Source organism: Chelonoidis abingdonii, chromosome 2 (assembly GCF_003597395.2).
Source record: "Chelonoidis abingdonii isolate Lonesome George chromosome 2, CheloAbing_2.0, whole genome shotgun sequence".
Lineage (NCBI taxonomy): Eukaryota > Metazoa > Chordata > Testudines > Testudinidae > Chelonoidis > Chelonoidis abingdonii.
The window spans coordinates 97,351,316-97,365,392 of NC_133770.1; the positions used below are offsets into that span (position 1 = coordinate 97,351,316).

Here is a 14,077-nt window from a genome sequence, read left to right on the forward strand (position 1 = left end):
TTGGGACTCCCAACAAAGTCAAATTGTTCTAATCAGAAGTATGTGTATAATAGGACTACAATTTCATTTATGCTAACTCTTTTGTATGGTTTTCCTTAACCCCCTCTTCATCCCTGGGGGACGGGGGGAAAGCTTACACTCTACCTTTGCTTTTAGGCTCTCTGTTGTAATAGACCAATTCCCAAAAGACCAATCTCCTAGCTTCTAATAATATTGATCCTCCTCATAAATAGTGTATCTAGTTTGCTAGAAATCTAAGAGTGTTTGGATACTTAAAACAGCCTTACTGTAGTGTCACTCTTTGTGACCCTATAGTTAAGGTTGGTATTCTGGAAATTTCCATATATAAAATTCTATTTAAATCGGTTGAGTTTAAAAATTCATGTAAAATTGAAAAAAGATCCCAGACTAGGAGGAGTTTCTTTCCAATTTTCAAAACATCTGTTTGATTTTAAATCTTTAATGTTTAAAAGAGAGACTCACATTTTTGTGTTCATACAGTTAAATTTAAAACTTAACTTAAATTTAAAACAAGAACTTTCACTACCCTAAAAAGTGCCTCTTAAGCAGCTACACCAGTATTCTGAATAAAGAAACACTCAGCACAAGTCTTAATCTTGAATGTATAACAAAACACCATATCACAGATACCCCAATGATAGCTGGTATGCAGCCATTATGGTCTGCCATAAAATTATATATATACAAAAATACAACTGTAATATTACATTTTTAATATATTATAACACCTTTTTGATAGGAGTCATTAAAGTCATACACTTTCAAATGTACAACACTTGTCTTTAATATTTTATAACAGCAAAAGAAAAAAATTGTTTCGTTGATGGACACAGAGTTACAAAAACCAGAGTTGAAGTTGCCACTCCATCTTCTTCTCACAGAACTGTACTTTTATTCTCTTCAATGCAAGCCCTTCTGTCTTCAGTGTTCTTTTGCTCCTGCGTCTTTTAGACGAATGTTATTACTACAGGTTTTGAGTCGCACCCTCTGGTCTGAGTTTACTGAGCCTAGGTTGCTTGTAAAGGATTAGGAATAAATATATTTTAATTACTTTCCTGTTTTATTAACAAAATCTCAGTTGTCTTCTACAAATGAATACCTGCTCCCACAAAATCAGTCCCTGGCAGGACTGAGTTTGTTTGAAATGATTCAAAAGATGCTGAACTCTTTACCTGATAAAGTATGGTTGGGACTGCATCTTGATCCTAGGCCATAAGTTTTTAATTAGAACTAAATTTCACAGTAGCTCATATAAACATTCCACCTTACAAAATATGGAATTCTTACCTCTTACCCCAGGAGGGGAGGGGAGGGGAGGGGGAGAGGAAGAGAAGCAGTATCCAACAAGAGGTTTCTATTAAGTCAGCTCAGCTTGCACTGTACTTAGCTGAGACGATCTTCAGATCTGTCAGTTCCTTAACCAAAATCTCTAACTTTTTTGATAAAGATAACATATAAACAGACAGATATTTTAAAAACAAGCAAACAGTTAGTTCATATCCACACCCAGAAAAAATAAAAAGGTACCTTTTCATGCACGGTCATGCAACTGGCTGCATCCTTTTGGAGAATTTCAGTCACTCCATTAGAAAGCCTTTCATACTTCAGCTTGGGTTCTTCTTCACTCTCATCTTCCTATATTATTAAGTGTTTGGGGCAGGGGGAGGGGGAAAAGAGGGGGTTTTTAAGTTTAATTTAAATACCAAATACTCAGAGATTCCCCAAATACTATCACACAGCAACAGCCATAGATGGTTCTCTATGATCTCTCAACAAACAGCCACTATACTTAACATTCCAATTACTGGTAGGACCAGAGTTCTTGGTGCAACTAAATACAATACTGTAAATAAGTAAATTGATATAGTTCAACTGTAAGAGGCACTTAGTTGATTTGTAACAAGCAGGAAAAATGTATATGGGTACTTTGTTAAATAATGTTACTCATTCCCAATTAAGAAAAAAATGAAGTATGGATATGGCAAAGTTGGTGATAACAACAAAAAAAAAGTATGAAGCTGTAGCCACTTTTAGCTCCGAGTTGAAGCATGCACATTACAAGAAACTTGAAGACCTTTACAAGATGCTGCACCTCGGTAGGAAGGACAGACACAAAATGCTGTGAATAAAAATAAAAATATCTACTAGGAATGTGTTACCTGTATCAGACATGTCAATGGATTTTATGTTCAAACAAACAAAAAGTAGAAATGTTGCTGCAAAACTGTTTGAGAAACAGATCTGGACACAATAATCTTCATATGGATAAACTGTGATCTAGCACATTTGTAGGACCTCAAACCTACCCTATTGTTACCCTTTAAACAAACTATGTAGTCATCCAATCACCATTCTGGACCGAGGAAAGGAACATAAAAGTGACACAAAGTGAATGGTTAGATATGAGAGCAAGAGAAAGAAAGAAAGAAAGAAAGAAAGAAAGCTAGCCGATCAAAAACAAAACAGTCAATCTAGTTGTGTACCTTCTATAAATGAATGCTCAAGGTTCAACACATTGGTATAAACATTTAGGTGTTTATACCAAAATGCCCTACTGCTGTTTTTAATATATATATATTTATTTCAAATGGGTACATTTTATATTTAATAGCTTCATTTGATACTATATGTTCCAAAGCATCTTACTATGAAGTAGTATATCTACAATGACATCCCCCTATTCTCAATTAGAATGAGAACACCACTATGAAAAGTACAAATTTAGTGTATACATACGGGATACAATATTCTTTTTCACTTTCTGCCCTCAAATTGACGTGTATCACTGCTGTGCACTGTTAAAACAGCTCCGGTGTTCCACCCCACTGATGGGTGAAATGATTCTAATACTGACTTCAAAAAGGGGCGGAGGAGATTCAATTAATATTCATAAAGCATAATGATAGCCTCAGACAAACGGTGCTATCGATGTGCTATTTTTTTCATGTCTAATGAGTATAAACACTATATAACTCCCAATGGAAAAACAAAGAAAACCAACAGTATTTCATTTAAGCCTTTCACATCAATCTTTTGCTATATTAATAGCCAATATGATTACTTAATATACTTTACTTAACTACTAAGACTGTTTAAACTATTATCTCCCATGTTATCATGATATATGTTCTTTTCCAGAAAACACAATAAAAATATGAAACTACGGTAGAAATTCAATATTTCATACCACCAACATACCTTATACATGCTAGAATAAAAGGTTCTTTTAAATTTGTTCAAGAGTTTTATGGCTGCATACAAAAGGAATTAATATAGGGATGTCAACAACCATGACATAGCTGTCTGAAGTGAAATGTCAAAATGTCCAGCAAGAAACAATTTTATTCAGTAAATCCAACATTGAACAAAGTTGTTACCAGTCAGAATGACAATGTCAAATTAGAGTGCTGTATATAAAAGTCAGCTAAGTTACCCGTACTTCCAAATCCTTAACAGATGAAAATTGTAATTAATATATTACTGTATTTCTTACATCATTACAAAAGACTACACTTGAAATGCATCAGTGATCAGTGCATCCTGACATAAATATGTGAAGTACAAATTCAAATCTAGGCAAATAGTCTTTGTAATAAAAAAATGTTGCTGAAGTCTGGACATCATATGTGCAACCAGTGTGAAAAGTTAATTCTAGTCTCTCGAGTATTTTGCATAAAAGCATTCACCCACGGGCTGTTAGAGAGGGTTACTGTAAATAAGTTTTGCCTGTCTTATTTATGAGTGGAAACTAAATAATTTTTCCTGCACATGCATATAACTCAGTGTACTGAAGCATTCTCCCAGGCTTCAAGAAAATGTATACAAAATGAAAACTTCAAATTTTAGCCACAATAATGTACCCACTCCATGCTTTTCTTACAGGTATCTTTTATGTAAAGTAAAAGTCAGGTAAAAGGTGAATTTAAGAAATTTTTGCCTCACTGTAAAAAAAACGAAATGAAAAATGATTTGTGAAAAAAATACAAGTTTACTATCACATTCTAAATGAGAGAGAAAATGTCAAACACATTTGATGTACTTGAGCTTAACATCTAAGAAATATTTTCTTATCAGGAAAAGCTTTTATGCAGCCTGAACTTCTAAGGTAAACACAAGCCAGCATTAATAAAAAGCAAATCAATAATTTTTGTTAAATTTTAATAATCCTGCAAGCCTACAAATAAAACCATCAGCGGCCTGAGTTGAGATGACAGTTAGCTGCGTTTCTATGACAACCTGGTGGAATAGTACAAGTCCTAACTCGCAGCAAAGCTAAGATATGAACAGAGTGACATTTACCCCATACAAGAAAACTCAGCTTTCCAAAAAAAAAAAAAAAAATCAATTTCTCAACTAACATGGATTTTTACTAAGTGTATGGCACTTTTAATTAAAAGACAAGTCCTTTAAACCATCCTAGGACTCAAACATTTGCAAATAAATTTTATATTACTGTTACTTGTACTGTAGCTTAACATGTTTTTCACATTTTTGTTACCCAGAGAACTAATGCTTTACAACACTTACAGGGTTTTGAATATTTTGTCAAATATATTTGTTTAGTATTATTCAACAGCACTTGAAAATATCCAAAGTTAGAAGGTTTTTTTTTTAAAAAAAAGTGCTACACAGAAGAAAATTTTTGAAGCTCTCTGCAAATGAGACATTTTAAATCTTAGTTGAAGTAAAACAAAAAACGCTGGAACAGTTTAACTAATTACCAATTAGTAAACCACAGAGAACACCATTTTAAAAATTATTTTCCGCTGGTTTTTCTGCTGTTCCATTTCCCTTAGATTTTAATTCCGAGAATGAAAACACCCAGTATATGCTATAAAGATCTTTTCCATTTACCTTTGAATATTTCCTACCTAAAGCCATACACAAAACTAACACAATGAATAAGATCAAAAGAACTTCTGTTTACAGCTATATCCTTTGTTAATATGGAGCTCCTTACGTGAAATGGGAAGATGCTTCTCTTTCCATTCTTCAAATCTATCTGTATATGGTAGACTACCAACTCTTCAAGAGTCAAACAATGTAATAAACTACAGACAGCTAAAAAGGTGGCAGTATGTCTTATGAAGGCCAGTTTAGTTAGAGGAAGATATCACTCAGATTTCTCAATACTAGGTTCATAACCTAACTCTCTTGAGATATTCTGAATCAGTCTTTCCCATCTTTGCCTACAAGAAGGACTGCAGTAGAACCCAATATACAGTGAAAACTGACATAAAGACCTTACAAAGATGGTCTCAAGAGAGAATCCATGGGCAGTTTCTTGAGTTACTACATTAGGGTTTGCCCACAGGATAGTCTGTCACATGGACTATATGCTCTAATGGTGTTATGGATACTGACAATGAAGTGCCATCCTTCCTGCATAATTTGTCATTATGAGTTTCAAAGCCTACCCAGCATGTTGCAAATAAAGCCTTTCATGGAAATAAACTTAATCAACATCCTTTGTCTTTGGTGCATACCTTCTAATGGATCCAGTGGCCCTTACAATTCTAGGCCCTGATCCAGCAATGCATTTAAACACATGCATAACTAAGCACACAGCTCAGCTCACTGAAGTGACTACCATGTGACAATGCAAATACTTAAAGTTACTTACTGAAAGGCTTTGCTGCAATACACGGTTTTTAGCAGGGCACCTCAGACCAGGAAAAAGTAATTTCTCACCACCAACTCTCGCCCGACTATCTTTCAGATAACTTCTGATTTCACAACATGTGAATGAGCAACTTCAGTAAAATGCCATGTTTCAAGCTAGACAGGAGTCAATCAAAAGATGATTTCATACAGAACATTTGATTAATTAATGCTTAAAGAATATGAAGGAAGAGTTAGGCACTGCAATCCTATTAAAACCAAAAAGACGACATCTGTAGACAAGTTTTGGACTTTTAAAATAGTGATCACTGTACCACAGAGAAAAGAAATTTGAGCTAGCTGGGTGTTTTATTGACAGGATTTGTGCTACACTTCTGGCAATACTAGTTTAGGAGCTGCACCAAGATTCTAGAGTGAAGCCAATGGAGAATTACCACCTTCAATTATTCTCCCTACTTGTTCTCAGTCTAGCATAAATGTTCAGAGATCTTCTTATGGTTATGCAGAGTGCATAAAACATACCCTTTGTGAGCTGGCTCACAGTAGGTCACTTGTCGCAAGAATTCTTCAACAGATACAGAAAGATTACAAGACTTCTGTACTTTTACACAGTATCCAGGGAGAATTACCTGCCTTCCTCTCTATATGGAAGTACAAAGTTCATCTAAACATATCTAACAAAATTCAGTTATCTAGGTAATCCATTACTTTTTGGTCAGCTCAAGGTCCCATATCAGGCATATTAATTTGAGTGGTCACCAACATATAAATAATTTCTGTATGCTCACTTCTAGGAAAATTTTATGCATTAGTTAAGTTTGCATGTCTCTTTGAAAAAATTCCAACAGCTGATTTGGAAGGAGTAGGGTCCTATAATCACATGTACCACTTCTAAAAGCAACATTCACAGAAATTCAGATATCAGCTCTGCCAACAGTATTAAGAGCACAGCATTAGCTTAGGTGGAATAGGCCTCCAAAACAGTGTTTTATCCCGAAAATTTAAAGGATTCCCAGCCACCACAAAATGTGGCAGCAAACTCAGAGCTGGACAAAGGATTGTACACACATCACCACTACATATGGGTATCTATCAGATTTGAAAATGCTGGAGTACGTCTTGACCATGTGCACAGAGGGCGTCAGTACCAGAACTGAAATGAATCCATTGCTCTCAGTCCACGAGACCATGCTGTATCTCAGACTATTGTGTGTATACGCCTTATGGCCAAAGGTCACATTGGCCAGTCAGCACAGGACAGGGCTCAGCCACAGTCGTGACACATCCACATGTAGTGGTGATAAGACTCTAATATGAACTGTAGGTGCTCAGCAACACTGACATTTGGCAATGCAAGAATCCATCAAGAGCTGTTTTCCGCGTGCCTCATTATAAAGCATGTTAGACTGGCTCTCACACCCAAGAACAGAGGAGGTAGTTGCAATGTGCAGCGGCAGTCAAAAAAAACCCAAAAAAGACAGAAAACAAAATGTTGGGAATCATTAAGAAAGGGATAGATAATAAGACAGAAAATATCGTATTGCCTCTATACAAATCCATGGTAGGCCCACACAATGAATACTGCATGCAGATGTGGTCACCTCATCTCAAAAAAGATATATTAGAATTGGAAAACCTTCAGAAAAGGGCAACAAAAATGATTAGGGCTACGGAATGGCTTCAGAATGAGGAGAGATTAATAAAACTAGGACTTTTCAGCTTAGAAAAGAGACAAGGGGGAATCTGATTGAGGTCTATAAAATCATGACTGGTCTGGAAAAAGTAAATAAGGAAGTGTTATTTACTCCTTCTTAAAATATAAGAACTAGGGGTCATCAAATGAAATTAATAGGCAGCGGGTTTAAAACAAACAAAAGCAAGTATTTCTCTGGGGTGAAAGAAATATTAAATTCTTACCACTACTGGGGCCAGCTCCAGCCTTGGGAATGGGCAGGGCCTCGGGCAGAAGGGGCGAAGCTGACCCCTGCCACCAATTTAAAAGATCCCAAGGCTCTGACCGCCAAAATAGCAGCCAGGAGCCCCAGGCCTTTTTAAATCACTGGCCCTGGAGCAACTGCCCCTTTTGCCCTCCTCTGTCTGCAGCCGGAGAGACCGTAAAAGGGGCAATGATGTTAAAGCACTGCAGGAGCGCTTTAAATGTTGTTGCCCCTTTTGCCTCCCCCAACAACAGCCCTGATGGTAGGGTCCCTACCAGCAGGGCTGCCAACAGGTGGCGGGAGGAGGGAAGGGGCAGCACCTGTTGCCGTGGCAGTGCTTTAACCTGGGCTGCGTACGAGACAGTACCGGCTTCTTACCGGTACATCATATCGGCCCACTTTCACCCCTGGTATTTCTTCACACAACGTACAGTCAACCTGTGGAACTCTTTGCCAGAGGAAGTTGTGAAGGCCAAGACTATAATAAGATTTAAAAAGAACTAGATAAGTTCATGGAACATAGGTCCATCGATAGCTATTAGCCAGGATGGGCAGGGATGGCGTCCCTAGCCTCTGTTTGCCAGAAGCTGGGAGTAAGCGAGAGGGAATGAATGGATCACATGATGATTACCTGTTCATTGCCTCTGGGGCACCTCGCATTGGCCACTGTCGGAAGACAAGATACGGGGTTAGATGGACCTCTGGCCTGACCCAGTATGGCCATACTTATGATAGCATTTTTACTTATCTAGGTAAGGAATCAGATGATGTCGGTGAGGATATTGCACCTGTTCCCACAATAATAATTGGCAGTTTGGCTACTGAATTCAAAAATTTAACAAAATTGACCAGAGGTGAGAATGCCACACACAGTTATATAGTGATGTGGCATCGATATACAAAGATTAATGTTTGTAAAGGGATTTGGAAATTAATTGCTAGGTATAAAGCATTTTGTTGCACTAACCTTGCAATCATAGACAACCACCTCAAAAACAGCACTGGGATGTGCAACATGATTTTGAGGTTCTCTGCAACTCAGGGTGCATGGACACTTCATGCTGGAGGTCTGAGATCCAGTTGGGCAAGATGTATGCTCGCTAGCTGAATCACTACGTATCACCCTTTTATCATCTGTCCTGTGTTAGGATAAAGCTTCAAGACTTTTTGTTCTTGTCCAAAAGACTGAGGGGCTCTCTCTGCTTATGAAGGGTGTTAAAGTTAGAATCAGGACTCACAATTTGTCAGACCACTCTGTTTATTAGCGTAGCGCTTCGCCAATAACATTCAGAATATGTGAGTGAGCATGCAAGGCTTAAACAGTCTTATTTATACAGATAAAAGAGCAGGAGTTAGACAAAGGGACAAAGAAAGCACAAGACAGCGAAAACCACCTGGGGCACAGCATGCATATCCTACTTCCTTACTAATAGTTATCCATCTAAGGCTAATACTTCACCAATTGCCGTTAAACGGTGCAACTGTTCTATGTTAATGTCTGTATTCCTGACACCTGGATTGCAACATTCCAACAATTTTGCTTAAAGGTACAGACAATATTTCTTTAATCCTTTCTATTCTTACAATATAATTTATTCTACTTTCACAAGGGTGAAGCTGTATTGTCAGGATTAAGATCATGATTTGTCAATTTTTCTCAATGCATTCAGAGAAATATTACTATGATATACATAAATAAAAGAATTTTGGACAGGAAAAATAGACATTTAGTGGCCTTTCATGTTCAGAACCCTAATTTGCTGGACAGCCAAGCAACAAATTGGACTAAGCTCTAAAGTAAGCTATTCTATTGCTCATCCAATTGAAGCTAAAATGTTGAGAGGCAGTGGGGGACCAGCCAGCAGATATATCAGTGTTACTCCCATATGTAAGACTATGCAAAACCCATTCACGCTGGTAAACTTATTTCAAAGAAAAAAGTAATTCCTTCTGGTCAGAAGTGGGGGAAGAGAGATGAAAATCAAACTGTTGTCATTAGAAAATTTTAAAAAGCAGGGAAGGAATGACTGGACAAGTTAACAGATTAACAATAGAATACAGAGACTTTCATCTGAATCATCAGTTCAAATTCAGATCAGGCTGATACTGGCAAAAAGTTATTACCATCTGATGGCTATTGGGATGAATTTGTAGAATCAGGCCAGTTCCTAGCTGACAGATGCCCATGTTAAAGAAGAACTCCACCGCAGCTAACAACCTGGATGGCAATTTCAGCAAAGATACAAAGGAATGAGTGCCCCTGAAGATTAAGCCATCCTCTTAACAGCAGAAGGGATTCTTTGGGCAAGAATTGAGAACCACTGGCAAGATAGTGTGAAGAAATATATTCTACTTCCCCAGTTATACCTACTCCACAGGCAAAGAAAGGACAACTTTCTCTCCTTCTCCAGGGCTGACGACATAGCACCTTTTTCCATGTGGACTAAGCTAGTTAAAAATGAAATTGAAATAGATATTAAAAACCCTTGCAAGCTTCTAACCTGTAGAAGAATAAGTTTGTATTTATATGGCTACAATACACCGCTTTTCTGAGTAAGGAAATGAAGTGAATCACCTCCTGTGCAACCCCAGTACGGTTCTTCATAAGCCAAATCACCAAAAACATGCTGAACTTAGCCTGATCCATATTTGCCCATCAGGAAAATTGGTGAGAGATATCTTTTCTTCTTTCTTTTCTTCTGATGGATTTTCTGCTGAGGATTTATTTAATCCTTTGGCTTCTTTGGGGAAAATGTAGGTATACTACAGCAAGGAATTACAACGATATGGCTACCCATGAATGAATATTAAGATGGTTGCATTCCAAGGTTGAAATAATATATAGATGAAAGGAAAAGCACACAGCATTTTATTTCTTTTCAGGACTGCCATGGTATAAAGAAAGTCTCACAATATGTATGGAACACCAATTCTAGATTCACCCCTACAAGTCTAGACATAAGCCAAGCTGTGAAGTAGAAGTACAGAAGACATACTGCACATGAACAATCCTCATAAGTAACATGTAAAAAAAAATATAGTCCACAAAATTATTTGGTTTCACTCCAGCTATTTGTTTTTTCTCACTTGAAGTTTTGTGTATCCCAAACCATTGGGAATTATAAAACCACTTCAACCGCATACAATAATCCTAGTCACTCTAATTACATAAGAGCAACATAAAATGGCTTGTTGTATTTTTGATATCCCAGACAAGTTCCAATAGGGAAGGAAAAGCCTAAGACAATTCAAATCTGAATGAAACTACACTTTTCCACTTGTATTTCCATTTGCTGAGTAAGGAATTTCAACAGAACCATTTGTTTCCCTTATGAACACTACTTGGGCACTAACTGTTGCCATCTTGTGATCTACTGCGTATGAATACCCTACAGTGCAATTTTGGGAACAGTCGTTTATGAAGTTTCTTTTAACAACTCGCTGAAATGTGAAACTGGTTAGGAAATTATTGAAAAAGAAAATTCAGTGTTGCTCCCTCCACATCAATGAATTAGTGTTTTGGGAAGGCCACATCTGTACACACTGTTGACACAGTAGCTTTTCAATTGCATTTAATTTATGTAACATGCAAGGAAGTATTTTCACCTTTTATATATTCCAAAACACACACACACAGGAGAACTGGAACTTCTGTTTAATATTAATAGCTCATTAACTGAAGTATCTAATTTTCACACAAGAACAGCAGATATTAGAAGAATATAGTAGTAAAACCAGTAACCCATTTTTCTTGGAAGTCAATCCTATAACGCTGCATATTATAATCTTAGTCACTGCAAACTTGTTTTTAAAATTAATGTATGGAAACATTCCATTTAAATGTCAATACATTATTTACAATGCTCATCCCACTGACTCAAACTGATAAATTATTTGCATGATACATTTTCTCATTAACAGAGGAGTTGTTTTTTTTATTGCATATCTTCCCTTTCTCTGCATCCTATTTAAAAGGATGGTTTCCCTTTAGGTATGCAGGAAGAAGTGAGCTCTCTCTGGCTAGCGAGCAAGAGAGAGAGAGAGAATATATAAAACTTTTTAAGTTCACATACAGTACTTTTTATTTGTAGATCTCAAAGAACTGTGGGAAGAAAAAAGGAAGACTAAAGCTGTCTACACTGTCACTTTCAGCGCTAAAACTTTTGTTGTTTGGGGGTGTGAAAACACATACCCCTGAGCAACAAAAGTTTAAGTGCTGAAAAGCACCAGTATAGACAGTGCTTTATCGCCAGGAGAGCTCTGCCCTGGCCATAAAGCATGTCTACACTGCCCACACTGTAACCTGGGTAGTGTAGGTATACCCTAAAAAAAGCCCCCTTTTACAGATGGGGCAGGAGAGGCATGGAGAGGTGAAGTGGCTTGCCAAAGGAGACACAGTAGATTGTCAGATAAAAGGAGCTGAAATACAAGAAATGGCAAAGATGCAATCAAGGGGCTGACGTAGCATCAATCTACTTTTAATTCATTTTGTGTCAAGTTGATGGTGCCGTTTTAATGACAACAGTAGTGGATGAGCCCATCTGTGCTTGATGCCCTGTGCTAAGGGAATATTTTAGTGGGGAATGTAGCAGGGCTAGGAAATCTCTCTTTTTTTCTTTTTTTAAACCAGTCGCTGCGTTTACTTGAAACATTTGTAATTAGGTCCGGATCAGTTCAGAGCAATCTAGAAGACTAAGGAGTTCAGTACAGAGGTACATCAGCAGCCCTCAGCTGTCCATTTTCTGAGTTTAGTGGGAAGACATGTAAATATTAGCAGGCACACACAGAATGTAGTCAAAGGTTTATAACACTATTGCAACAACAATTCCATTAAAAATAAAATCAGAAAAAAGAGTCTGAATACACTTTTAAAAAAAATAAACATAGCCAAACTTCAATAGGCCAACAAACAGGAAGCTTCTAATCTCAGACACTGAAGTACTTATATGCGCTTCATCACAGCAGTATCTGAGCATTCCATAATGATCACTGGATTTTTTTTTAATCCTTACAACACCCCTATGAGATTGGAAATTATTATTCTCATTTTACAGAGGGGAACTGAGACGGAATGTAGTTGAAGTGCTTGCCCAAGGTCACAGAGAAAGTCTGTGGTTAAGACAGGAACTGAAGGTCTCTTGAGCCCCAGTATGGTGCTCCAAATCATTCTTCCCACTCTATAACATGCATATAATCAAGTTAACTGACAAATCTCCAACTTCCCTTGTGAAGACCAGTGATAGTCTATACTGATGGAAAAATATATGTAAGTTTGTGAATAAGCATAATTATTTTGTGCACCAGACATTCACTGGTGGGACAGCAGCAGAGAATCCTGTGGCATCTTATAGACTAACAGAAAATGGTGCTGCATAGTCTGGCAGTAGAGGTTGAAAAACAAGGAGCAGAAACTGGGTTCTGTAATTGGCAGCCATTCACAGTCATTGTTTAATCCTGGAGCTGATGGTGTCAAGTTGCAGATACTGTAGCTCAGCAGTTCCTTTGAAGTCGGTCCTGAAGTTTTATGGCTGACCTGGACAACGCTCCAACTCTCGTCCTCACGTTCCTTCTCTACCAGCTACCATGATGACATCTTCATCCATCGGACCCATGGGAAGGAGACTCTCTGAAAAATCCACTACATTTTTAAAACAATTCCACCCCACCATCACCTCAGCCTGGACAATCTACACAGAGGTCCACCTTTTCTAAGACACTACAGTGCAAATAATGATGGTCAACATTAACACCCCGATATGAAAACCTACCGACCGCTAGCTACCTTCATGCCCACTTCCATCCCGCGGCACATCACAGATACATTTTACAGACAAGCATGAGGTACAACGCAGTCTGCCGTAACCCCTCAGAAGACACCACACCTACAAATCTCACAACATTCTCAAATTACAAATACGCGCGAGGAAATTATGAAACAGATCAACAGAAGCCAGCGTGTACCCAAACCTCCTACTAAGACCAAACCCAAGAAAGAAACCAACAGGACTCCACTGCCTCCACATACAGCCCCCAGCAAACCCTCCAATTGCATCATAGTGATCTTACAACCCATCCTGGACAATGATTCAAACTTTCACAGGTCCTGGTGGCAGGCCAGTCTTGCCACAGACCCCTGCCAAACTAAACGTATTCTCACAGACGCACACCCCCATGGTAACTAGCTCAGGAACCATCCATGCAACAAACCCGATGCACCTGCCACAGTCTACACCAGCGACACATCACAGGACCTAACAGAAATCAGCCAACCACCACCGGTTCATTACCTGCATGTCCACAATGTGAAATTATGCCATCATATGCCAGCAATGCCCGTCTGCGTGTAAAACGCAAACGTGGCGTCACTAACGAAAAGTATAAATTGAACAAATTCAGATATAAGAAGGGGCAATATACAAAACCTGTAGGAACACTTCAACCTCCTGCCACACTATGCAGACTTAAGTGGCCATGCCTCAGCCAAAAAACTTCAGCCA

The 14,077-nt window shown here is 38.0% G+C and overlaps 1 protein-coding gene across 4 annotated transcripts in view; it reads right to left on the reverse strand.

Moving 5' to 3' along the window:
- The window catches only part of VPS41 (VPS41 subunit of HOPS complex), a 172,026-nt gene that overhangs the window by 144,020 nt on the left and 13,929 nt on the right, over positions 1-14,077 (reverse strand). For 3 of the 4 annotated variants that reach the window (XM_032797067.2, XM_032797066.2, XM_032797072.2), the window contains exon 3: positions 1,549-1,656. The exons of the other annotated variant lie outside the window; for it this stretch is intronic. In XM_032797067.2, coding sequence (XP_032652958.1) covers positions 1,549-1,656 — 108 coding nt within the window. The remainder of the gene's footprint in view (positions 1-1,548; positions 1,657-14,077) is intronic. 4 annotated transcript variants of the gene reach the window in all.